This window comes from Medicago truncatula, chromosome 7, assembly GCF_003473485.1.
Source record: "Medicago truncatula cultivar Jemalong A17 chromosome 7, MtrunA17r5.0-ANR, whole genome shotgun sequence".
Taxonomy (NCBI): Eukaryota; Viridiplantae; Streptophyta; class Magnoliopsida; order Fabales; family Fabaceae; genus Medicago; species Medicago truncatula.
This window is the reverse complement of record NC_053048.1, coordinates 39,140,304-39,167,163: the sequence shown is the minus strand read 5'-3', so window position 1 is coordinate 39,167,163 and position 26,860 is coordinate 39,140,304. Positions and strand designations below refer to the sequence as shown.

Genomic DNA, 26,860 nt, shown 5'->3' with positions numbered 1-26,860 from the left:
ACTAAAACGAATTCAACTAGGTTCAAAGTTGCCTAATCAGCTAAAGTACCCGTAGATAAGCTAGTTAAAATCCACCATAGGTGCTTCTAAGAAGATAAAACAGTCTTATAAGTCCACCATGTTTGATCCAATAGAGAAGCTTCATGATACGTCTAATGCCAAGGTTGAAACCTCCTTATAATGCTTATCAGAGCCTATTGTTGGACCTAACTGTGCTTTTCCCTTGGTAACATCAATTATGCTATCCAAATGTTGGTCATGAGTCATAGTCAACGTAGTTTTCAGACTTTCAGACACATTTTTCTTCACATTAACAACCCCTTTTTTGTGATATATAGTGGCATGATTTTTCTTATTCTCATTATTCAAATCCATCAATTTATGAGCAATTTTGTTGCATTGTTGTATTGAGTGTTATATGATTCTTCAATTATTGCAGAACAAGGGTTGTTTCTCGTAAACAATCTAAAAAAAAAACATGTTCTTCTCTTTCAACAAGCACTTTGTTGAATATTGGTTGTGACAAATTAATATCTACTAACATGCGAGCATAATGTCCAAAAAGACGGATTTTAGTGGGCTCCGTCACCAATGAATCCGACGGAGCCAGAAATTTCCACTAACAAATCATCAAAACTATGATTTTTCTTTATAGTTTTAATTTTAAAATTCTTCGTTATGTAAACTTTTATTGAAGTTAAATTTCTATTTAAATGTTCGATATTAAAGTTCTTTGAAATTCTTATCCTAGGATTTTTTTAAAGTGTGTCAAAGTAAAATTTTCAAAAATCATTCTCGCGTATGAAAAAAAAAATTAGTTTAAGTCTCTGTTTTTTTATTTTTTTGAAATCAAGAGTGTTATAATTGAAATATATGAAATTTCACAAATCATGGTCAACTTTATGATACAACGATACTCATCATTGTCTAATTCAGCAACAACCATTTTGAATTGAACACCAATTCTTTCACGAGAGCTCCTGATGCTTAGAAAATAGTTTTTTATGTATACTGAGTGCGAGTGTACACTGTCCCAACAAGTAATAAAGAGTGAATAGAGTATCGATCCCACGAGGATCAAAGTGGATAAGTTCTAAGTATTTTCAAACTTAAGTTTAGTTATTCAAAATCCAAAGTGACAAATAACAAAGATAAGGTTTTAAGATACTAAAGTAAAATGCATAAGTAAATAAAACATGTAAAAAAGATTTAGAGATGTAGTTAAGGAATTAACTCGGTAAAGATGGAGCTTTTCAAGATTTAGAAAGCTACAACTTTGAGTTATGAAAGCTATAGCTTCGTACGCCATTAAAACGATGTAGAGAGTTGTAGCTTCACACAACTTCGTGGAAATCTGGTGGTCTAGGGGTTTTCCAACCCAACCATCATGTTAAACATGTGAAGACACACCTTCCGGGGTTCAATCACATTACTTAAGATGCAATATTACTAGGTTAGGACATCAGTAGCTCTCCATCCAGGGAGAGGCTCGGTCATGACCTATGACAAGAATCTTAGATAGATGTTTGCGCATCTCTAGACATATCAAAGATCTTAAAATTCAAACAGTCTTTCTTGTTCCCGCCTCCTTCCATTACTTAAGGACGTAACACGTATTAAACAAACAATTCCATTCCTATCTCATTTTAGTCTCGAGGAATTTGCAATGAATATAAAAGTAGTTAAGTTTTACTTTCAAATATTAGCTTTAAAATAGTTTGTTGAAAAGAAGCTTAAATGTTGAAACCAACTTAACTTGCAAATATAATTTTTACATAATCATTCCTTAACCACTTTTTATATCATAATAAACTTAAAACACAAAAATAGAAACGGAGAAGAGAGTAGATAAAAACATAATTGCATAAATCATTAAAATAAAGTAGAGTTTATAAAAGAGAATTACAATCCTTTGAGGATGGAAGCGAGTTCTTTGCAACACTCACATAACAATTTATTCTAATGACTCTAAAACACAAAGATCTAACTACTATGCTTTCAAGATGAAATTGATGAAGGTATGAGATGAAGAAAAGTGATTTGAATCTCTAAGATGGTGGCTAGGGTTGATTGGAGGATGTTGCCTCGAATCTATATTCTATTCAGCACAACATAACACAACGCTAACACACCCTTGCCAATGAAGGCTTGTTGTCCTTTTATAGTAAAAGTCATTTCTTATCCATTAGGGCCGTTTTAGTATTTTTCCCATGTGATGGTCTTTACCTTAACTCTTTGATGTACTACTTAAAACTCCCTTATCTTCCTCTCAAATCACAAGAGGTTCTTGGTCCACTTTAATGCATATCGATTAGACCAAGTCTGATATGTCGCAACATTGTAGCTTTCTACATCGCGAGGTTGTGTCCTTTGATACTTTCTCCTATGAGTTGTTAGTCTTATCTCTTGGGAATAGTTCAAAGGAACCGATCAAGATAAACACTGCATTATTGAAATCTTTTCAAACTATTTACTTCTCATTGCTTTTAAATTCTAAAATCCAAAACCCAAAAATACGGCTCAGATCGAATCTTAGAATCCGAACCAATGCAATTTCAAAATTAATAGGAACTAACTCAAACTTATCAATTAAAAATACATCAAGATAAGATCAACTAATGATAGAAAATTAAAACTAATAAAAGCTACATTATCCATCAAATTCAAAGTCAATTTTTCTACATCATAATTAAAAGGACAAAGAGCCATTTTTTAATTTTTGTCTACTCTCTTTCACTTATTTCTTCTTCGCTTACACTCCAAGCTCCAAAATTAAGGTTCCTAATTCAGTAAGTAATATTAAAACCAAAACTCAGAACCAACTCACTCACCATAGTGATGATGATCAATACGGTGGTGCTATTCACCGTTTTGGTGGCTGTGATTCATGTAGTGAATTCAGAGTACATAGAATACAACATCACACAGAGGATTATCCCAGACAAAATAAACGTGCACTTGGTTCCTCACTCACATGATGATGTTGGTTGGCTTAAGACCGTTGATCAGTACTACGTTGGATCCAACAACTCCATTAGAGTTTGTTTCTGTCTTCCTGATTTTTACTATTTTTTGCTGCAAATTGTTATTCATTATTGTCATGTTGTTGGGTAGGGTGCATGTGTGCAGAACGTGCTTGATTCTGTTATATCATCACTCTTGGAGGATCCAAATCGCAAGTTTATCTATGTTGAAATGGTAATCATAATATTAATCAAATGCTACTAAAGTTTTCATTTTTTTGTAAATGGCAAGAACTAGAAGTGTTTGAGTTTAATTGGGTTGTTTTTATTATAGGCATTTTTCCAGAGATGGTGGAGGCAGCAAAGTAAAGCTAAGAAACTTAAAGTCAAAGATCTTGTCAACTCGGGTCAGCTCGAATTCATGTAATCTACTTACTAGCTTCTATATCAATGCTTTTCAAATTCATGCATGTACTTTAAAACTCACCAAAATTAGTAAGTCAAAATCTTTAGATGAAGATCAGACAGTTCAGATTTTAAGTTGGATAAATCAGATTTTTGAATGCAAGCTGTTTGATTGTCATTTAGTGACTTTGTGTTATTTTGGTTGCAGGGAATCCAATGGATTTCCATGATTAATGGTTCTACATAGATTAGATTTAGATGCAAGTTGGTGACTTTTGAATTTGATTATTATGTTATTGTTGTTTTTGGTTTTTTGAAGAAATGGTGGTATGTGCATGCATGACGAGGCCACCCCGCATTACATTGACCTGATTGATCAGACCACTCTTGGGCATCAATTTATCAAAGATGAGTTTGGTAAGAATCCAAGAGTTGGCTGGCAGATTGATCCGTTTGGCCATTCTGCAGTTCAGGCTTACTTGCTTGGAGCTGAGGTACGATATTGTTTTTCTTTCTTGCTAATTGTTGATGTAGCAGGCTTGAATGCACTAGATTGGATCACTAGCACAATCATGTTAAAGTTGCGACGTGTCATTATGAATTTCTAAGTCCTATGTGATTGTGTCTGTGCTGCAGCTAGGATTCGATTCACTCTTTTTTGCTAGAATTGATTACCAAGATAGAGCCAAACGATTAAAGGAGAAAACTCTAGAGGTTGTTTGGCAAGGTTCCAGGTCCCTTGGTTCTTCTTCACAAGTAAGTTGCCGAATGATATTGTGTCTACTAAGAGAGAAGACTTTTTTTTCTTATTATTTTCAGTTATTTCTTGCATGAATCATTCCTGTATTTAACTTCATTTCAGATATTTACTGGGATATTTCCCAGGCATTATGATCCTCCTGATGGATTCACGTTTGAGATAAATGATGTTTCCCAACCTATTCAGGTAGAGTTCTTTTATTTGTTAAAAAGTTATTTGAAGAATACATTTAGTGCTTTATCCCCGCCTCTTCTAAACTTCACGTAAAATTATATTGAAGGATGACGTTCTACTGTTTGACTATAATGTTGAAGAAAGAGTCAATGACTTTGTATCTGCTGCCTTGGCTCAGGTGAGGCCTTGTTTGACTATAATGTTGAAGAAAGAGTCAATGGCTTTTAATTGGGAGTTTTTTTTTTTATAGAAAAAGACAAAAAAAGTTTCGGAAATTTTACGAGATTAAATATTGTTTTTATTCTGAATACTTATTTTAGTTTTATGTAGTTTGAGATGGAATAATGATATTTTGTAGATGTTGTGGACTAAATTGTCTATTTGTTTCTAGGCTAATGTGACCAGGACGAATCACATAATGTGGGCAATGGGGACAGACTTCCGCTATCAATATGCTAATTCATGGTTTAGGCAGATGGATAAGTTTATTCACTATGTCAATCAGGTGCGCTGGTTTGCAATTTGTTGTCTAAAATGTTTTTCTGGAGAACTTGTTTAGCATCTTTAACGGGACTTTCTGGTTTATCACCTTTTTGAGTTGAAATTCATACCTGCTTTTCGTGCAATACTGGTATTCTCTCAGGATGGTCGAGTCAATGCATTGTATTCAACACCATCTATCTACACTGATGCAAAATATGCAGCTAATGAGCAGTGGCCTCTTAAAATTGATGATTTCTTCCCGTGAGTTTTTCTTGGATGCTCTAGTTTTATATTTATGTTTGAAGTAAGGGGTAAGGAGGAAGAAGGGAATGAAAAGTGAAAATTATTATTTTAAATTAAGTAAAGGGATAATATAATATAATGGCTGTCTCTCCTGCTTTAACTTTAACTCCCAGGCATTTTGATTTGTTAAAAAAAAAAAACTTTAACTCCCAGGCTAGAGGAGGAGATTTCCCTTCTCATATACATCTAAAGAAGGATGTTAGAGATAATAAAGCTATTTACGAGCCTTCACCTACCGGCTTAATCTTTTAGGGGAGTTAATTATTTTTACAAAGAGGAAATGAATCCTTGCATCTCTCACTTCCCGTTCCCGTTCCTTCCCCCTTCACTTTAAAGCCGCCGCACATAATTCAGATAGCTCAAATTTGAATTTTAAGACACAATTTGTCAGGTATGCTGATCATCCAAATGCATATTGGACTGGTTATTTTACAAGTAGGCCAGCTTTAAAGGGTTACGTGAGAACAATGAGTGGTTATTATCAGGTATAATGTTTGACTCATTTACTTTACGAGGTAACTTGTTAAATGTTTCTGAGCTCTCATATATCATTCTTCCTTGGCTGGGCATTATTTATTCCTTTCTTCTTGATATTTAGGCAGCAAGGCAGTTGGAATTTTTTAAAGGGAGGAATGAATCAGGACCAAATACCGACGCATTAGCTGATGCTTTAGCGCTTGCTCAGCACCATGATGCTGTTAGTGGGACAGAAAGACAGCATGTTGCTGCTGATTATGCAAAGCGGATTTCAATAGGCTATGACGAGGTGCATATTAATAATTTTATTTTTAATTTATGATTTCATAATTGTAAATTGAAGTGGTCCGCAATTTCTTAATTTACAGGCAGAAAGCTTGGTTGCATCTGTACTTGCTTTATTGGTAAACCAAAAATCAAGTTCGCATGTGATAAACCCAGTAACAGGCTTCCAGCAGGTGCACTCTAGTCATAGAATTCATTTCTCTTGTCTTTTTTTTTTTTTTTTTTTATGCAAGAATCCATCAATGACTTGTTTTTACTGCATTAACCTTTTTCATCCGATATGATTTCCTATTTCTTTCTTTGTCTAATATAAACAAATGTGACATAAAAATTATTGGAACCTACTGAAAATAATTTTGCAGAGTGCTCTTTTCGGTTTCTTTTTGACGGATTCACTTTATGACAGGCTATTGAGTTCTATTATTAATCTTTCACTTCATTTTATTTACGAACTAAGGCTTGCTTAGCTACAAGTTATTAGAGTTCTTAATTCCTGAGTTTGAGAAAACTGTGATATGACCCTAAATCTTTTATGCAAATATGTTTGCATTGCAGTGCCCTCTCCTTAATATAAGCTACTGTCCTCCGTCAGAAGCTACCTTGGCTAATGGAAAAAGCATGGTAGGAATAATATGTTATTATATTATATTTACATCATATAACCCTTGAAAAGTTGCTTCACTCTAAAGTATGATTAAATATGAATCTTATTAAAATGTTTCTCCCAATTTTGGTGCTTTTTGTAGGTGATTGTTGTTTACAATCCTCTTGCTTGGAAGAGGGAGGAAGTGATTCGAATTCCTGTAGGTATTTTTAATGGTATTTTATTTTTTTAAATAAATAAATTCCAACACTCCTCCTTAAGTAAAAGTTTACTGTGATGGTATCGAAGTCTATCCAATTTAAGTTGGCCACCCACTATCGGGCCAATCAAGTCACGCTTACGATGTTCAGACTTGAGTGTTTTAGGTGTGTATTGAGACTCCCAGATTGGATGAGACATGATCTGAAAATGTGTTTATAAGTGGGAAGGATCCCTCGACGTATAAGCCAGTATTGACAGGTCAAGTTAGGCTTAAATCAAATTTTAATAATAACTAAGTAATGCAGAAACTAATCCTAGGAGATAATCTAACAGAATAATTTATATACTAATCCTAGGAGATAATCTAACGGAATAATAACTAAGTAATGATGTTTTGAGATATCTCGTATATTCCAATGGGATCCAGAGTAATTTATATGCTTTGTTCTTCCTTCTTATTCCATAAATGTATGCACTCTTCCTCCAATGAGCGTGCTAATGGAGACAGAACACACACACACACACTCACACACACACACACACACACGGTATGGTATTCCGACAAATTTATTTGATTAAGTTTTGAAGTCTTTAGACATTGATTTATGCTTTTACATGACTGACTTCAGAACATATTTGCCACAGGTTTCCACTGCAGAGGTTTTTGTCCAGGACTCTTCTGGGAAGGAAATTGAGTCTCAGCTTCTGCCTATATCTAATATCACTTTGAGCATAAGAAAAAAATATGTCAAAGCATATGTAGGAACAGCCCCTGCTGGGGACCTCAAGTATTGGCTTGCATTTCCAGTATCGGTACCTCCCATTGGTTTCGGCACCTATGTAGTATCAAGTCCTAAACATACGGGTTAGTGATGTTACTTTCGCTTTTAATTTTCAGCTGATAGGTCGTTTGGAATGAATTTATATTATTTCTGGTTAATTCATTGTAAAAGGGGTAGACTAATACTCTTTGTTAGTTTCCTATATTAGAGCTGAATAAAGCAATAGATCTGTAGTGATAAAGGAAAATAAAGTAATAAATCTGTACAAGATGTGAATAAGGGACTAATAAATCAACAATATCCGGGCTTGTTCTCTCTTCTTCTCTCTGTATGTGTAATGTTTGACTGGAAGATTTAACTTATTAACTCAAACTTTTATGACTCTCCAAATTATAAAGGTCATATTTCAACTATCTCAACGGAGTTCAGATCAGAAGAAAGTACTAATAATAGCATAGAAGTTGGACAAGGGAATTTAAAGCTGCTTTATTCTGCAGATGAAGGAAAATTGACTCAGTATGTTAACAATAGAAATCTAGTAAGTTTTCAATTTTCATTATCAATATGTTAGTTTTTCTAAAAATATGTTCCATGATCAAAGTTTATCTGAATATGTGACGGTACAATTTCAAATTCCAATTTACATTAAGGCATAAAGCTAGTAATGCTGAAGTTTATTATTTTGTTTTGTTTATGGATGAAGGTTACAACATCAGTTGAACAATCATACAGCTTTTATTCTGGATACGTTGGGGATGATAAAGATTCTCAGGTATGCACATCGAAAATTTTATGCCGATGTATCTTTTGCCATAATCCAATTATGTTATTTGTAGGAAGATTTTTTTATTTTGATATTTTTGTCTTTAGCCATGTGCATTGTACACTATGCTATATGTTTGACAGTCTCAATTAGATGATGTAGCTTTCTTGTTATATAATCTTTTTGGTATTTTCTTTTATAAATGTGAAGAGCAACAATAAATTGAATTGGAAGAAAGTTAGAAGGAATCAAAAGAATAGTAGTCTATTGCTGAAAAATGAAAAAAAGACGAGAATAGAATTCCCTCAAGGTTTTCCCCTTCACAAAGGATCTCTCCTTTTACTGAAAAATATCAAATCTAGAGAATGCCGCTATTATTTTTTCTCCAATTTATACAAAATATTCTCTAAGTACCTAACTCCATATATTCTAACATTAAGAGTGTGGTATATTTACAAGTGGGGCAAACCCATATAATTTAAATATATTTTTTGATTGCAACCTGTGTTTTTTTATTAAGGCTTCTGGGGCATACGTCTTCCGTCCAAATGGCTCGTTTCCCATTAAATCTGATCAGCAGGTTACAAGCTTTTCCTTTCAAAACTTCAGCAGCTAATGATAAATTTAGTTGATGACTAATTATATGTTTGTTTTGTGCATTAATTTATGTTCAGGCATCTTTTACTGTCCTGCGTGGTCCGATATTGGATGAAGTACATCAACAGATCAATCCATGGGCATCTCAGGTAAATTATGGCTCACTTAACCGTGAAATAGTTTTTTAGTAACATCGCTCCCCTTTTCTGTGGCATCCCCTGGCCCCTCAAATTTTAGTAAATTTAAAGTTTGTTTTCTTGTGATAATCTTTTCATATGGAGCTTAAGAATTGAAGTCTTATTTTGCTTTCTTCTTGTACAGATTGTGAGGATATATAAGGAAAAGGAGCATGCTGAAGTTGAGTTCACAGTAGGTTATCTTCCTTGTTATCTGATTGGTAAAACAATTGAAAGTTGAGGGTTTGCATCTTAAATCCATTTATACATATATAGATTGGGCCTATACCTGTGGATGATGGCCTTGGCAAAGAAGTTATTACTCAATTTTCAACTACAATGACGACCAACAAGACATTCTACACAGATTCTAATGGACGTGACTTCATTAAAAGGGTGTGTTCATTTTTTTTGCTGTCCCATTTTGTCTTATTTTGAGAGATTTCTTAACCTCTAGCTTTGTTCCCTTATTTTCTTGATGAATTTTCTATTTCTATTGAAAAATAAAACTGTTATGCAGATTCGAGATTTCAGGACTGATTGGGATCTAGAAGTGAACCAACCCGTAGCTGGAAACTATTACCCAGTATGTTTCATTTAAATAATGACTTAAAATCCACACTGCTATTTCCTGTTTGTTAATCTTGATGCAGTCTTATGTATATATCTAAGGATTTTGTAAACTATATATTTTGAGTTTATGGTTTTGCTGAGCGAATGAATTTAAGTCTCATGGAAAATTTTATTCTTTTCATATTTTTCTTAGTTCCAATCACTGACCTCACAATGTTTCACTTGTCACATAAATAAAAGCTTTTGATACGTTTCAAATAAATATACCATTTCTGTACTTTGGTCCATTTTCCCTATTCTTCAAATGGGTGTTTAAAAAAAAGCATGGCTTCCTATCATTCTTTCAGGTTAATTTAGGAGTATATTTGCAAGATAGCGATATAGAACTCTCGGTCTTGGTGGACCGCTCAGTTGGGGGTTCCAGTTTGGTAGATGGTCAAATAGAGTTGATGCTCCACAGGTTGGCTCAACTATTGGCTATATTTCTCATTCATCTCTTTTGACATTAATCTCTAGTTGCTTTTGCAATTCACTATGTAGGAAGGTAATTAATGAATAATGATTAATATTTCCCGGTTCTAATAATTTGGTTTTATATTGTTCTAGGAGGATGCTTCATGATGATGTAAGAGGTGTTGGAGAGATACTTAATGAAACTGTTTGCATTGCTGATAAATGTGAAGGCTTAACTGTTAAGTATATCTTACAATAAATAAATTTACCTCTTCTTGCATAACGATTTGTGGTTATTTCCTCCTTATGAGGATGCTCGATGAAGGTTTCGTTTTACTAACTTTATCTTATCAGAGATATGGATGTTCTTATGTGCAATTATACATTTTTGTTTTATTGATCAAACAACATTTTCTTGCACATCGATCCTGATGTGGTTGCAACATACATCAAGTGTGTTATAGAAATCGCTCACCAACACGCCTCTTACTAGCACTGTTTACCTGGTATTTCCAGATACAAGGAAAACTGTTCCTTAGAATTGACCGTAAAGGTGAGGGTGCTAAATGGCGTCGTACACTTGGCCAGGAATTATATTCACCGTTGCTGTTGGCTTTCACGGAGCAGGTAAAAGGAACTGGGATAAATTAAAAAATATGGGAGTAATTAAGCGCTTCATCATAACTTTTTACCACTTGTTTTGCAGGATGAGGATAATTGGTTGCATTCAAAAAAACCAACATTTTCTGGCATAGACTCTTCCTACAGTTTACCAAACAACACTGCTCTTCTAACTCTGCAGGTATGCTAGGGATTGACTTCAGGAGATTTTTTTTATTACCTATGTACAATATAGAAAACAATGCAACTACGAAAAGAAATTCAGAGAGAAAACCTGAGACAGCCGCAAAGGCTCCACACAAAACTTCCACACCCTCATTTTCAACTTAATGACATTTTCATAATTCTGTTACTGCTCCTAACAGAATTACTCAACATTCTGTCACTATCTCCATGCTGCAATATAACAGAACATCATGCTTTCAGACGCCTCTAACATTTTACCTCATCTTTTCTCTGATTTGTATTTGTTGTTTTTATGAACTTTTTCGCAGGAATTTGGAAATGGAAAAGTACTCTTAAGACTGGCTCACCTTTATGAGGTTGTAATTATTTTGTTGATATAGTGATAGTAATCTTTGGTTCTTTCTTAGAGTATAATTTCCCTTAGGCCTTGTTTGCGAGTTGGATTTTGGAGGGGAGGGGAGCGATTACTTTTCTTTTTCAAATTAAGGACATTAAAATGTTTTTGTAAATGAATTAAGTGTCGTTGAAGTATTATATGACCATCCATCGTTTTATTTCAATAGGGTTTTGCTAGAAGACACCTTTTATGAAGGTGTCTTTTAGCAAGTTTATAACTAAAAAGTGGATAATCTCACCTTGAGGTGTGGGTTGCTAAAAGACACCTTCATGGGTGGCTTCTAGCAAAACCCTTTTTTAAAATATCAAATTTATATCAAAATATAGACTTATTCCTCCAAAACCCAACTCACAAACAAAGCCTTACAAAATAATAGGCAAAGGCTTGCATTGTACATGTCGTTGAGGTTGAGTAGGACTGTGTCTTGCATTCTTAACCATGATTGGAATGATTTTTTGTGTGACCTGTTTTACTTGCAAAGAAATTTGATAATCAAATATCCTCTGCTATATATATGCTCTAGAATTGATGTATGGTGTGTATACATGTAAAGGTTGGAGAGGACAAAGATTATTCGGTAACTGCAAATGTAGAATTGAAAAAACTTTTCCCTAACAAGAAGGTAAGAATGATAACCAACTATCTTCCAAGCTATTTTTTGTTATTACATGTATAGATTCCTTCTAACAACTCAAACTTTTCAGATAAGTAAAGTGACAGAGATGAGTTTGTCTGCCAATCAAGAAAGAGCTGAAATGGAAAAGAAGAGATTAGTTTGGAAGGTAGAAGGCTCCAGTGAAGAGTCTAAGGTGGTGAGGGGAGGACCAGTTGATCCTGCAAAGCTGGTTGTTGAACTTGTTCCAATGGAAATTCGGACATTCTTTGTTGACTTTAATCCCCTTCAAACAGTTCCTGCAGCAGAAAAGCATGTAGCAATCTAGCAAATCAACCAACAGAGAAGCATGTACGTTTTGTTGTTGTGATGCTGAAAATGACATGTATTTTCCAAATTTGCTTGTAAATAAATAAGAAGCTTTTTAACTTGAGTGATGGTGAATATAACTACAAGAGTTCTGCACAGAAAAACTTTCTAGAGGTTTTAATCTTGTAAGTTAGGGTGTCCGTGAGTACAGGTCACCCTGTCAATCCAATGATCTCATCGAATCGTTGAGTTTTTATTAGTCCGTAACGAGTTTGACCAAATCCAAACCAACACGAGTTTTCCGGTCCAAGTAGACCATGCACCCATGCAATGATGCATGGCAGAGCTGTATAGGAGAACAATAATGCTTGTCATTTGTTATGTCATTGAAGTATATCAAGATCAATGTCTTTTATTAAAAGTACATCAGATCTTAATTTTTTTTTTATTGATGAAAACATAAGACGATAATATAATATTGATACAATTCAATGAAATGTCATTTTATCTTTATGTAGAAATTTAGAAAGATGATTTACATACTAGAGATTTGAGTAAATAGGCAAAAAAAACCCCGAAATTGTAGCATTCGTCAAAACCCCCCTGACATTTAAGAAACTTCAAAAATCCCCTGAAATTATCAAACGTTAGTCAATTACCCCCCTCCGTTTGTTTTGACTGTTAAACCATATGACGTGGCAAGTAAATGTACACGTGGCACCTCCACATTGGTTGAATTTTATGCCACGTCATAGGGGGGTAAATGACTTTTTTTTTTGTTGCTTTCTTCATCTTCTTTCTTCCACTTCTTCATCATCTTCAAAATCACTTTCATCTATGTTTATAAAAAATGCAGAATTTGTTTTAAGAAACAACAACCTATCAACAACATCATCATCATCTCATTACTTCACCTCCAACCAACAAAATAATTGATGATTTGTTTTAAGAAACAACAACCAGATTTTACACAACATATGCAAAATAATTGACAGCACGCAAAAAAATATATAGTTGTTTACATTACTCAATAATTAACCGTATTCAATATGACAAACACTTTTCCATTCATTGTAGCTCAGAGGTTACCAACATTAAGATTTAAGCCTCAAGGAAAATTTCAATTCAGCAATAGAATTCTACTCAATTTTATTATGTTTTTATTTTTGAAGATATAGTTTAGGCTTTAGATATGTATGTACTAGTGCTTTTGTTGACAGAATTTATGGAGGTAGTGAACTGATTTTTGTTGATTAATTTAGGTGGTGTTATTGTTGTTGATGGTGGTTGGAGATGAAGTAATGAGATGATGTTGTTGATAGGTTGTTGTTTCTTAAAACAAATTCTGCATTTTTTATGAACATTGATGAAAGTGATGTTAAAGATGATGAAGAAGTGGAAGGAAGAAGATGAAGAAAGCAACAACAACAAAAAGTCATTTACCCCTCTATGACGTAGCATAAAATTCAGCTAATGTAGAGGTGTCACGTGTACATTTACTTGCCACGTCATATGGTTTAACAACCAAAATAAATGGAGGGGATAATTGACTAACGTTTGACAATTTCAGGGGTTTTAAAGTTTCTTAAATATCGGGGGGGGGGGGGGGGGGGGGGGGGGGGGGTTTGTCTAATATGAGTTTTGTAATATTGGTATGAAGTAGAAAGTTATTGAGCAATATAATCACTCAAATATTATACCAGTGTAATATAATTTATGCTTAAATGTTCAATTGGTCCTTTGACTTTGATTTCAAGTATCAGTTTGGTCCAATAAGTAATAAAATGTCTGTTTAAGTCCCTTAACTTTATTTAAAGTATCAGTTTGATCCTTTTTGTTAATTTAATTAAAAAAACGTTAAGTTTAAGAGACCAAACCGTTACTTTAAATAAAGTTAAGGGACTTAAACGAACCTTTTATTACTTACAGATACTTGAAATTAAATTAAGGGACTAATTGAGCATTTAAACATATAATTATCATCTAAAACTTTATAGAGACCAAATACTATACAAATTGTATCAACACTTTTTTCTTTGAATAAAACTGAATTTATATCTCTTCCTCTCAAAAAATAATAATAACTTATCTCTCTTAAAAAAGGTTATAATTTTTTTGAAGAAAAAAAAAGGTTCTAATTTGAATTTTGTAGATAAAGAATATGATCAAGTAAGAAGACACTGCTATATATTGGCACTCAAATTCAAGCAGAGACATTTGTCACATGATACTCTTTCCGTTTTTAAATATAAGTAAATTTTGCTTTTTAAATTCATTCAATAAATGATGTATGTGATTCATATTATAAACCACATACATCATTAATTAAAATGAACCTAAAATATAAAATTTGCTTATATTTAAAAACGGAAAGAGTAAAATAAGAAATGATTCTTGTATAATTATTTTGTGGACAATTTTATCTCTTTGATTACGTTTCTTTATTGTTTTAAATTTTGTGTCAATATGTATATTTATTTATATATTTTGGTTGCATCATAAATTCTCTTAAAAAATAGTTGTACCAGTAAAAATAGCAATGGTGATGGAATCTATCAAAATGAACAGTTTCACGTAGACGTAGGGGACCCAATAGTCTAAAAATTTAAATCCTTGATATACGGGTTGCTTATAATATATGCACTCCACAACGTCCAATGTCATTTCTTGTAAAAAAAAAAAAGTCCAATGTCATTTGTGACTCAGCAAAAGGAAAAAGAATTTCCACATCTCATTTTATTTTCTTCTTAAAATTTAAAACTTTATTAAAACTTAAAAGGTAACATCACTCGTTTGGATCTAGTTCTTATCCAGTTATCTAAAAGTTTCTTTTTCCTTAAAAAAAAAAAGTTTATTTTTTTGTAAAAAGAAGGTTATCCAAAACCAAAAGCAATTAATTATTGAATTAACAAATATGCAAATGAAAAATGTTTTAGTGATGATGTGAGACACACAGTGACTATACCAACTATTGAAAAGGAGACTTTCATTGATTTCGATTTTTGGTTGCATTGGAAGTCAAGTCATGTTAACTTACTACTAATACAATTTCTCTTTATTTAAAACTGTTTAGATAAGATAGCACACATCATTAATATTTAACATATTTCAATATAAAAAAAATCTACACAATAACTTTATTATTTTTGAAGGGATATATTAAACAAGAGAAATATCATATTAACAAACTATTTATTTGACCATCAATGTATTTATATATTTGTATAGATATAATTTAGTTTTTTATTAGTTTTTTTTTATCTCTTCCCAAATCAAATAAATAGTTATAAATAATATTTTGAGTAAATTACATTCTCCTCTCCTCAAAGATGCTTGAATTACACTCCACTCCCCTCTTATGTTAAAATATACACTTCCCTCCCTTCTTTTTCAAAACATATTAGAAAATATTTCACTCTCCTCCCCTGAGAGAAGTTTGAATTACATTCTCTTCTCCTCTTATGTTAAAATATACGCTTTACTCCCTCAATATTTTTTTATTTCTAATAATCTTGCAAAAAAAATAATAATCTAACACACTCCAAAGAAAAATAGTATTGTCGATCCATTTTAATATAATCAAATTCTGAATACATGTTTTTCACTATTTTTTATTCACAATTTCGTTAACATATATTTTTAAACCCGATTTTAAAATATAAAATAACCCAAAATAAAATTAAATTATGTGAAAAATTATGAAAGTCGATAATGTATGGTTATTTAAAAGTGAATTTTATACTCTAAATTATAAATAATAACAAAATATTTAAATTTAATTATCATTGATATTTAAATTATAAAGAAATGAATTTATTTTTCTTAAATGACAGTTCAAAATTATTATATATCATAAAAATATTTATTTATGTTAAAATAGATTAAAGTGTATGACATATTTAATTATTAAGGGAGAGGGTTGCAATTCAAGCATCTCAAATGGAAAAGGAGTATAAATTTTACTTTTCAAGGGATGGAAGTGTATATTTTAACATAAGAGGGAGGATACTGTAATTCAAAAAACTCTTAAAGGAGGGGAGTGTAATTAAATCTAATTTTTTTTTTTTTATAAGATTGTCGAATAAGTTATTAAGTTTTCGTCGTTCAAATAACATTCTTCTTTGTACAATTGCTAATTAGTGATAATTTTGAGTTTTGAAAATGTACAAGAACAAAAATATCATGTACACCAAATTTTTGTATACACCCGCAACATCCCGATAGTCATGCGTAAAAATGTGATTAATTTGTCGTGTGAGTATAACTCAACTGATTAGTCATGCGTAAAAATGTGATTAATTCGTCCCGTGAGCATAACTCAGTTGGTAGGATAATACATTATTATATGTAGGGGCCGGGGTTTTCGAACCCCGAACACCCCACTTATTATTCTAGTCACTAGGACAAAAAAAAAAGTGATTAATTCAATTAATAAGTGATTAATTATCTATTAAACACATTTGCTAATTTGATTAACTATATGTTATAGAAGTAAACTGAATTAAACATTTTTTTAGCTTGATTAATCAGGTGTCAAATGATATAAAAAAACAAAAATGTAGTTGAAAATTAGTCTCAAAAGATACCTAATTTATAAAAAAGAACAAAATTCACCATCACAAAGTGTCTGATAAAAGCACCTGTATCTCTGTACCTTTGAATACACATGGAAGTGATTATGGTGAACTTGTTGCATCATCACTGTGCATGATAACCAAGTGGAAGTACCCATCTTTCATTCTGCCACATAGATTCACAAAAGATTCTATTTTTAGCAATAGTAACGTTTTTCTGTTTCTGGGGTGTGAAGAGTTCACTCCACTCGTCATTTTTCATCACCCAATGGAGAAAAAATTGATCTTTGTGGTGACCCTTTTGGGATTTCTCTTCTATGGAGGAGAATCCAAGTTTATAGAGTATAACACCTCACAGGGTGTAGTCTCTGGGAAGCTCAATGTTCATCTGGTTGCTCATACTCATGATGATGTTGGGTGGTTGAAGACTGTTGATCAGTACTATGTTGGTTCCAACAATTCTATTCAGGTCTTTTTTTTTTTGTTCTTCCTTTTTTTGACTAAACTTTATGTGAAAAATGTATGTGTTGATTGAAAATTAATGGAGTTGTTACGTTTGCAATGTGTAGGGTGCTTGTGTGCAGAATGTGTTGGATTCTATGGTTCATGCTCTATTGGCTGATAAGAACAGGAAATTTATCTATGTGGAGATAGTAAGTTAACTTGTTTTTTGATAACTACTGTATGTTTTGCTCTATTGACCATATTTATTGGATTGAAGTGTTACTACTTGTGTGCATAGAGGTAAAATATGTAACTGAAAAAGTTGATTTTTTTGGGATTAATAATGTAGTGATGTTCCAAGATTCAATTTGCTTTCCATGCCTCTTTCCCTGAGGAGAAGTGTTGATTGTAATGTAAAGTAATCATAGATAGCTTAGACCGATTGATTTGTCCCAAAATTCAGGGATCTGTATACTCTTTCTTTTCTATGTATATTTGTACAATTCTTCATAAATAATACAATAAACATTCAAATTCAATCCAAGTGTATGTTTCTCAAGTACTTACTGTTTTGCGTTCTTTTGTGCTACTGGTAACCATATGTCCATTTTACATGTAAACCCACTGCAGGCCTTTTTTCAGCGATGGTGGGATGATCAGAGTGAAGCTGTTAAGAATATAGTTAAGCAGCTTGTTAGTTCGGGTCAACTAGAGTTCATGTAAATCACATTTCCGAAAAAGATTTCATTTTGATTAGAACAAAGTCATCCTTCATGTTTGTGAGGGTTATATTCTTATCCTGTCTAATATTTGGGTATTAATGTAATTTTTTTTCATTATTTTTCCATGTCACAGAAACGGTGGCATGTGTATGCATGATGAGGCAGTAGTTCATTACATAGACATGATTGATCAGACTACACTTGGACACCGATTTCTGAAAGAGGAGTTCGATTTGACTCCAAGAATTGGTTGGCAAATTGACCCGTTTGGACATTCTGCTGTGCAGGCTTATTTATTGGGAGCTGAAGTATGCCATAAATCTTCAACCATAGAATCTTGTGCTTAACATATTTGAAAAAAGAAATAACTGTCAGAAGTACTATGCAGGTTGGCTTTGATTCACTTTTCTTTGGTAGGATCGATTACCAAGATAGGAATAAACGCAAAAAGGAGAAGAGTCTTGAGGTTATCTGGCAAGGTAGCAAGAGCCTCGGTTCATCTGCTCAGGTGACTATCAAGAATTAATATTTTTTCTCTCGTATAAGATTTGTATCATTGCCTTATTTTTTCACCATGATTGGTGTCTCTTAAACTATATTGTTCTTTCTAATTTTCTTGTGTGTGCTTGTTGCCGATGTGTTCTTCCAGATCTTTGCTGGTGCATTCCCTGAGAACTATGAACCTCCTTCTGGATTTTACTTTGAAGTGAATGATGATTCACAAATAGTTCAAGTAAATTACAAAAACTCGTTAATTTTCTATCACTTTTTTTTTTTTTGGTATTCAGCCACTAACTTTTGACTACTTCCTGCTTGAAGGATAACATGAATTTGTTTGATTACAATGTGCAAGATAGAGTGAATGACTTTGTTGCTGCTGCATTGTCACAAGTAAGTTGATCATATCTTCGAACTGCTGAACAATATATTTGATTTTTGGATACAAGGTGTTTTGAGATAATTGAAATGAATGAGAGAGTAAGAGGGACATCAATAAATAATAAATCGTTCATGTCTGGTGTGCTAGATGTTAAATGAACCTTCACCTACTTGCAGTGTGGATGTACTCACGAATATCTAGTGATATACACTGCACACTGCATAGGATTAACTCTGAATGTATTCCAATATCTGTCTACTACAATGTTGGATTATGATTTTAGCATGTAATCACATTCATCCCTTAGATCTTCTTTAATGCGTGCTTTTGAGAATTTTTTATTTATTTTTTTAAAATTTTGTGAGTCACAATCTACCTTAACCACACTATGATTCTAGCTTGGAACTTGAACAAAAACTTCACTTCTACTATTTGAGTTTGAAGTGGTAGAAACTTTAACAACTATGCATGATCTCATCTACGTTGTTGTCTCGTACTGTTTTATTTTCAGGCAAACATAACTCGGACAAATCACATTATGTGGACAATGGGAACTGATTTTAAGTATCAATACGCACATACATGGTACCGACAGTTGGACAAGCTCATTCATTACGTGAACAAGGTATCACCCCCTTTGACTAGGGTTCTAAGTTCATATAAAGTAAAGACAAACAGTAATCCTTAGATAAGAAGAATATGTTTACTGTGCTTTGACTTGTGATTTTGGATGCACAACTTTAGGATGGACGTGTCAATGCTCTGTACTCTACACCCTCCATATATACAGATGCAAAATATGCTGCAAATGAGTCATGGCCAATCAAGACTGACGATTTCTTCCCGTGAGTTTAATATGTAATTATTGCATAATCTGTTTGCGTATTTCTTGATTTTCCTTTTCCCTGTATGACTTTTTCCTTCTTATTTGCATGAAAAACCCAGTTATTCAGATCGTGCAAATGGTTTCTGGACAGGATACTTTACCAGTAGACCAGCTTTGAAACGCTATGTCAGATTAATGAGTGGCTATTATTTGGTATGTCATTTATATTTATAGTTTAAGTTTATATAAGGTAATTGAAGTCTTCAGGTTTTTGGATATTTATTTTATACCGATAAATTATCAGGCTGCAAGACAGTTAGAATATTTTAGAGGGCGAAAGAAGTCAGGGCCAAATACAGACTCGTTAGCTGATGCTTTAGCAATTGCTCAACACCATGATGCAGTCACCGGCACAGAAAAGCAGCATGTGGCCAATGATTATGCTAAACGATTGGCAATAGGCTACAAGGAGGTGCAGTTTCAGTTTATCTATATTCAAGTAATTGCCTATATCCAATTGCTAGTATGTCATGTTATGATATTCTTTGTGCAGGCAGAGGAACTGGTTTCGTCATCACTGGCATGCTTGGTTGAATCAACATCAGTTACTGGATGTCATAACCCAGTTATAAAGTTTCAACAAGTAAAATGCCTTGAATCTTGAACTTTTAAGTGATAAAGCTTGAATAAATTGAAAGTGAAGGGGCTGTTTGGGTCTTTAGCATTTAACTCACATATTGATTACTTAACAATCTGCTTTCTTCCCCCTCTTTACTTTTTCACTTTCTTTCAGTGTCCGCTTTTGAACATAACTTATTGTCCTGCATCAGAAGTTGAACTGGTTCAAGGAAAGAGTTTGGTAAGCAAGCATTTCTGTCATGACATGTTTTGTTCTCTTTTTCAACCATTTGGTTTGTTTCATATTTAACTTTTGAATCGCATACTCTCATCAGCTCTTTCCATATTCAGGTTATTGTGGTTTATAACTCTCTTGGTTGGAAGAGGAATGAAGTGATTCGAATTCCTGTGAGTGAATCCATTCTAGTATTTATTGTAACAAGAAATATTTCACATTGTGTCTATCATGTTTGTAGCTTCAAATTAAACACACACACACACACACACACACACACACACACACACACACACACACATATATATATATATACTTGTTTGTGACAACATGATAATAATTTATGATCTACTTAATTTGAAGTGTTTTACACCAACTACGAGTGTTTATATAAGTAAGATATGTTTTGAAGCTGCAAACATTTGCAGGTTATTGATGGTGATGTTACAGTTCATGACTCCAAAGGTGTAGAAATAGAATCTCAAATTCTACCTCTGGCTGAGGTATTTGTAGACCTAAGAAACTACTATGTCAAGGCATATTTAGGACAAAATCCATCCAAGACACCCAAGTATTGGCTTGCATTTTCAGTTTCTGTACCACCATTTGGTTTTAGCACTTACACTGTCTCGACTGCCAAAAAAACAGGTTCACATATAAATTGCTTTATCATTCCTCAAATAATTCGTTATCTACTTCCCTTGTTCATAACATGAACATTGTGATAAATGTTTTCTGCTTGTTTTCAGGTTCCACCAGATCATCAGTTTATACACTTCAAAGTCATGAAAAGTCTTCAATAGGTCAAGGAAATTTGAAGCTTACATTTTCTACAGATCAACAAAAACATACCAATTATGTTAATGCAAGAAACATGGTGTGTGATGCTTCACTCTGCATCACATGATTCCATTTTAGTTACTTTCCATCACAAGTGTTTATCATTTTCCTTTCCTCTCAGCATGTTTGTAATTTCTGTCAGTTTTTCCTCTTACACTGTTGGATAAAAAATTAATATTTGATTAACACTCTTACTTTTGACTTGGAAGGTTGAGGAACAAGTTGAAGTGAGTTACCTTTACTATTCAGGGTATAATGGAACTGATCAAAAAGATCCACAGGTGGGTTATTCTTACTATAGATATCAATATATCTTTGTTTCTTCATTTCAGGCATCTTACGTTGAATTTAAATGTCATTTAATTTCTGTAACAGAATGCTGGAGCTTATATCTTCCGTCCAAATGGAACACATCTTATAAACCATGAAAGACAGGTTCGAAATGTTTTCTGAAATGTAATATCCCTACATAGAAATTCTGATTATAAAGTTCACTTAAAAGTGATTGAGTTTTCAGGTTCCAGTGACTGTTCTCCATGGACCAATACTAGATGAAGTGCATCAACGAATCAATCCATGGATATATCAGGTGCTTTGATTTTGATCTCTAACAACATCAGAGTATTAATTTCTCATTAAAAAATTGTCATTGCATGATGAGTTGAAAAATTTATAATGCAGATTACCAGACAGTACAAAGAAAAGGAACATGTTGAAGTAGAGTTTATTGTAAGCTTTTCCAATTATCCCTTTTATATTTGCATTTGTGTCTTCTTCAAAAAAAATATTTACATTTGTGTCATTTCTCATAGTTATTTATGATCTGTCTATGACTGTTTGATTTTTCTTATATGGATTTTATATGCAAAATGCTGAATCATTTGAACTAATGGTATTTGGAATATTAGGTTGGTCCTATACCTATTGAAGATGGAGTTGGTAAAGAAGTTTCCACTCGGATTTCAACTACTATGGAAACCAATAAAACTTTTTACACAGATTCTAATGGGCGTGATTTTATCAAAAGGGTAAGCAGCTTAGATTAAATTCCTTGCAATACTGCATTTCATTAGTTTAGATCATCTATAATTTGCCAACACTAGATGCTACCTTGCACTTGAGTCACTTTTCATTATTATCTTCATAATTCTTATTGGCGCATAAAAGTATCTGCAACATCCAAGTCATTCATTTTTCTCTGCTCTAGGGAAAACTTAAATCTGTTGTGGATTTCATTCTCTGCAGGTACGTGACTACAGAACAGACTGGGACTTGGAAGTGCACCAGCCCGTTGCTGGAAATTATTACCCAGTAAGTGAGCTTTTATAGAACATTTCAGTTAAAGTCATCAGTAGTATTCAAGATATAATTTCCTTTCTTGGAGGATTGTTATTGCTGAAACTGTCATGCATGTCTAAAATCTGTTGGCTGTTCCATATTATAAAATATCCAACTTTCTAATAGTTGATTATCTTTTTTTCTTGTTCTGTTTTCTTTTCAAGTTGCAGTTATATCAATCCTTTAGGTTCACGATATAATTTAGTTTGTCCTTTCAGATTAATCTTGGGATATACGTAGAAGATGATAAGACAGAATTTTCAGTTTTGGTGGATAGAGCTATAGGAGGATCCAGCTTAGGAGATGGACAAATCGAGTTGATGCTCCACAGGTATATTGTATTCTTCATGCGGTGCTCTAAATAGATTGCTAATCAGGTATACCAAATATACTTTAATTTACAGTTGATTCAATCTCATATTAGCTTAACACTGTCTTGTTTCTTAAAAATGTGGCCCTTTTGGCATATATGGTTAACAGTGTAAAGATTAAAAAACAGTGTAGTTTATATATTTTAAGTTGCTTTACTACTGAGTTTAATTTGAAAACCGTGCTATTAAATCATTGGTATTATAAAGGAAATATTAATATGCAATTAGTTTAAAGTTTATTGCTTAATTTATATTTATAATGCATAAAAAAAGGCAACTTGAGGCTTTAGAGCTCTGGAAAGTTTACCAAATATCGAATTTTCTTTTCACCAATAGGAGATTGCTGCTTGATGATTCTAGAGGTGTTGCAGAGGCCTTAAATGAAACAGACTGTGTTGCTGACAATTGCAAGGGTCTAACTGTAAGAATTTCTTACCGACTTTTAAAAACAAATAGTGGCTATCATTTTTTTCCTCTTAGCAATGTCATATGTATATATTGGTTATAAATTGTTGCTTGGCAAACTTCATAATTACTATCCAATTGGTCTTAACACGGATAGCTGAAAAAGGTTTTGACATATCATGTCAATCCATTTTAGTGAAAGCTGACCAAAGTGTCAAGGTCATAATTTGGCATGTATGATTGCTTTTAGCGATCATATACTGAAAAACTAACCAATTTTCAATTACATTGAAGCCTTAAAAAGATGAATTTACTCCCAACCTTGTCAATAGTGACTTATACCTACCTAGCCTTTGTGGCAATTTTCAGTTTTTGTCATTTTTAGTGTATTTGGTTGGAGCAGAATGCATGTGTTTTTGCCGATTTATGCTGGAAAATGTCACTGCTGCGTCAATTAATATTGTAAGTTTCGAATCTATAGCTTTCTACTTATTTTGCAGGTCCAAGGGAAATATTATTATAGAATAGACCCCTTGGGTGAGGGAGCTAAATGGCGCCGTACATTTGGCCAGGAAATATATTCTCCGCTTTTGCTAGCCTTTTCCGAAAAGGTGAATTACATGCATGGATTAATTCTGATATAACTTTATAATGATGTCATGTTTGCCACTCACTAAAAGATCAACTTTATTTGGTAGGATGATAAAGATGATGACTGGACGAATACCCATGTAACAACATTTTCAGGATTTGATTCTTCTTACACATTACCAGAAAATATTGTTATTATAACATTACAGGTATTCATGTCACTATCCCTTGCTTAAATATTGGCTTTCCATTATGCCCTATAGTGTTATTAGTTCAGTATAGATAAATAAATGAGAACTGGTTTTGGCCAACATTTAACCACTATTACAAGGACGGCTTAATGATGGCATCAAGCTTTGCGTTATTTGTGTATGCGGAAGTGCACTTCTATTCTGTTGAGCAGAAATTATTTAGCTTGTAACTATATTTTCTTGGACCTTTCAGGAACTTGATCACGGGACAGTTCTCCTTCGATTAGCGCATTTATATGAGGTCCGTATTTTAATTCTTATTTAGAAGTTCAAATGTGTGCTTTGTGTTCATGCGTTGACATAAGATTAGCTCAGGGTGTTGCAACACTGTTGATGAGTTGAGTTCTGTATTTGCTTCTTGTTTTGTTTTCCTCCCTCACTCTCTTGGCCAATCAAATTTATGCACAGATCGAAGAAGACAAGGATCTCTCTGTAGTGACAAGTGTGGAGTTGAAAAAGCTTTTCCCAGGAAAGAAGGTAAACAATGATAGATTTCACAAATTGATGGAATTTTTTTTTGCTTAAATGCACTTTTTGATTCCCTATTTTCACCGATAATTGATTTTAGTCCCCTATTTCTAAATTCGAAAATATGGTCCCAAATTTTTTAAATTCCAGAAGTTTCTTCCACTGAATATGAGACTTATTCTTGTTGATGTGTCAAGTGCCAAGTTGAATAATGAGCTGTAAAGTCACTGAGCGATGTGGTGATGCTTATTCTTTTGAAGTCTGACTTTTTAGGGTTTTACATTTTCTTTATTTGAAGTTATATAATTATTTTTAAAAGTGCTTTAATAACATGGAAATTAAAATAATAAGATTCAATCCATGTATGTAATGTCACATCACTTTGTGGCATGTCAGTATATTATTCAACATATACTTAAGTATAAATAAGCCTCGAATTCGGTAATGGAATTCTTTTTTCGTAAATTTTAAAAATTGATAGACGATATTTTCAAATTTAAAATGGAGACTAAAATCATGAATCAGTGAAAATATGGAACCGATAGTGCATTTAAGCCAAACTTTTTTAAGTCTTGTTCACCTCTTTTTCCGACTGAAGTGTGGTTTTCCTTGGTATTAGATCAAAGAAGTGAAAGAAATGAGCTTATCTGCAAATCAAGAAAGGACAGAGATGGAGAAGAAGAGACTTGTTTGGAAAGTAGAAGGATCTTCTGGAAATGAAGGTGTTTCAAGGGGAGGTTCAGTTGATCCAAAAGAGCGAACTGTGGAGCTTGCTCCAATGGAAATCCGCACTTTCACCATTTACTTTGATAGTAGTAACCATCTTTTTGATGCTTTGTAGAGTAAAATCACTTGTTGAATGAAGTCCTTGCTTTTTAACAAGCATATGATATTTTATACGTTCCTGTGACAATGATAACATGTCATAGTTTTAAAGTCTGAAGCTTTTAATTGTTGGGTATTTTGCACAACACCATATCTTCAACTCCTCCAAAACAGCTTCCATAAAGGCCTTTATTAGTGTAAAATTGAGTGAACCTAGTGTGTGAAATGCATTAACCATTTAAAACATTATCGAACTTTACTAACCCAAAATAATGTTCAAATAACATTTTTTTTTCACATATGATTTACCTTATCGTATGTTAGTTGAGAGCCACTTGATAAAAAAGTACTATAGTGATCTCACCTTTGTGGTGGCTTTGCTATCTATTTGTTACTACATATATCATTTCCCTATAAAATCGTTTATGGAGTTCACAAATTTCCGACAAAAATGTCAAATTGATAAGTCAGGGTTGTGATCAGATTTTGACAGTTTTCTCAAAATGGTGATTTATGCTTTTTTTTTTTTACTTGATTTGTTATATTATATTATGTTTGCAATGATAGTCATATCCCTCACTCTGGCATTTTCATCAAGCTCACTACTTCAAAAATATATGCTTAAAAAGCAAGTGAGCATCCATGCCTGCATCAGGGCACATGTAAAACCTCTAAAAACTTGAGAATAAAAAATATATGAAGAGTTCAATTGACATTCTCTTTTCAACACTCTCTCCAACATCCACTCTCTTATGGGTGAAATTTACATGGGTATCACACATTGAAAATCGATCCCACATAAAGTGGTAAGACCTACATAAATTTTATCCAATAAAAAAGTGAATGTTAAAGAATGCTAAAAAGAGAGCATTCTTAGTATTTTTCAAATTATATTTTCTTGCAGTTCTCTACAATCATCAAAGTTCATGTACAAACTTTAAAAACTTCGATAATAAAGAGTATCCACATAATCAATGTCATTAACCTCCTTGTACAAAGTACTTGCTAATCAACTTGTGCATGTTATTTGGATTATGTTTTAACAATTCATGGTAATACTTCAAGAAAATGTCAAACTTCAAGGATGTCAAGTGTAATTTAACTTAACTTCAAGAGCCAACTATGCAAGCAAAATGTAGCATAAAATGACCAATTTTAAGAGAATTGTCAAACTTAAAAGATTTCTGATTGCCTATAGTGGATTCAACAACTAACTATTTTTAAAATTTTAGTTTTAATTTAAACTACACTGGATTCGTATTTATCTATCAACAATCCGTTTGGTTTTGTTTGATAGTATTTATTTGAAACTTTAAAACTTCGGTGTATATTTCTCTTAAAAGTTTT

The 26,860-nt window shown here is 32.9% G+C and overlaps 2 protein-coding genes across 2 annotated transcripts; both read left to right on the top strand.

Moving 5' to 3' along the window:
• The first annotated feature begins 2,707 nt into the window (after positions 1–2,707).
• Positions 2,708–12,549, top strand: LOC11427062 (alpha-mannosidase At3g26720). The gene is made up of 29 exons (XM_003624454.4): positions 2,708–3,039; positions 3,115–3,198; positions 3,298–3,386; positions 3,688–3,862; positions 4,005–4,124; positions 4,231–4,314; positions 4,409–4,480; positions 4,694–4,807; positions 4,946–5,046; positions 5,480–5,573; positions 5,687–5,854; positions 5,934–6,023; positions 6,406–6,471; positions 6,597–6,653; positions 7,301–7,520; positions 7,836–7,975; positions 8,141–8,209; positions 8,721–8,780; positions 8,875–8,946; positions 9,119–9,166; positions 9,250–9,369; positions 9,494–9,559; positions 9,894–10,006; positions 10,153–10,237; positions 10,516–10,626; positions 10,706–10,801; positions 11,115–11,162; positions 11,757–11,825; positions 11,908–12,549. The coding sequence occupies exons 1-29, from the start codon at positions 2,839–2,841 to the stop codon at positions 12,142–12,144; spliced, it is 3,069 nt and encodes a 1,022-aa protein (XP_003624502.1). The 5' UTR covers positions 2,708–2,838; the 3' UTR covers positions 12,145–12,549.
• Positions 12,550–16,714: 4,165 nt separating this feature from the next.
• Positions 16,715–25,661, top strand: LOC11436262 (probable alpha-mannosidase At5g13980). The gene is made up of 29 exons (XM_003624453.4): positions 16,715–17,168; positions 17,269–17,352; positions 17,774–17,862; positions 17,999–18,173; positions 18,254–18,373; positions 18,515–18,598; positions 18,685–18,756; positions 19,257–19,370; positions 19,490–19,590; positions 19,691–19,784; positions 19,876–20,043; positions 20,125–20,214; positions 20,365–20,430; positions 20,541–20,597; positions 20,853–21,072; positions 21,174–21,301; positions 21,474–21,545; positions 21,640–21,699; positions 21,782–21,853; positions 21,946–21,993; positions 22,173–22,292; positions 22,510–22,575; positions 22,821–22,933; positions 23,310–23,394; positions 23,879–23,989; positions 24,077–24,178; positions 24,414–24,461; positions 24,629–24,697; positions 25,308–25,661. Exons 1-29 carry the CDS (start codon positions 16,833–16,835, stop codon positions 25,527–25,529), a joined length of 3,186 nt encoding a protein of 1,061 aa, XP_003624501.2. The 5' UTR covers positions 16,715–16,832; the 3' UTR covers positions 25,530–25,661.
• Positions 25,662–26,860: the final 1,199 nt, after the last annotated feature.

Excerpts from the sequence above, each read along its gene's own strand:
- LOC11427062 (XM_003624454.4), top strand. The coding sequence starts at position 2,839 with ATGATGATCAATACGGTGGTGCTATTCACCGTTTTGGTGGCTGTGATT. Across the intron at positions 6,654-7,300 it reads AGGAAGTGATTCGAATTCCT|GTTTCCACTGCAGAGGTTTT; the intron begins GTAGGTATTTTT and ends TATTTGCCACAG. Across the intron at positions 10,627-10,705 it reads TGTTGGCTTTCACGGAGCAG|GATGAGGATAATTGGTTGCA; the intron begins GTAAAAGGAACT and ends CTTGTTTTGCAG.
- LOC11436262 (XM_003624453.4), top strand. The coding sequence starts at position 16,833 with ATGATAACCAAGTGGAAGTACCCATCTTTCATTCTGCCACATAGATTC. Across the intron at positions 20,215-20,364 it reads CAGTTATAAAGTTTCAACAA|TGTCCGCTTTTGAACATAAC; the intron begins GTAAAATGCCTT and ends ACTTTCTTTCAG. Across the intron at positions 22,934-23,309 it reads ATCGAGTTGATGCTCCACAG|GAGATTGCTGCTTGATGATT; the intron begins GTATATTGTATT and ends TTTCACCAATAG.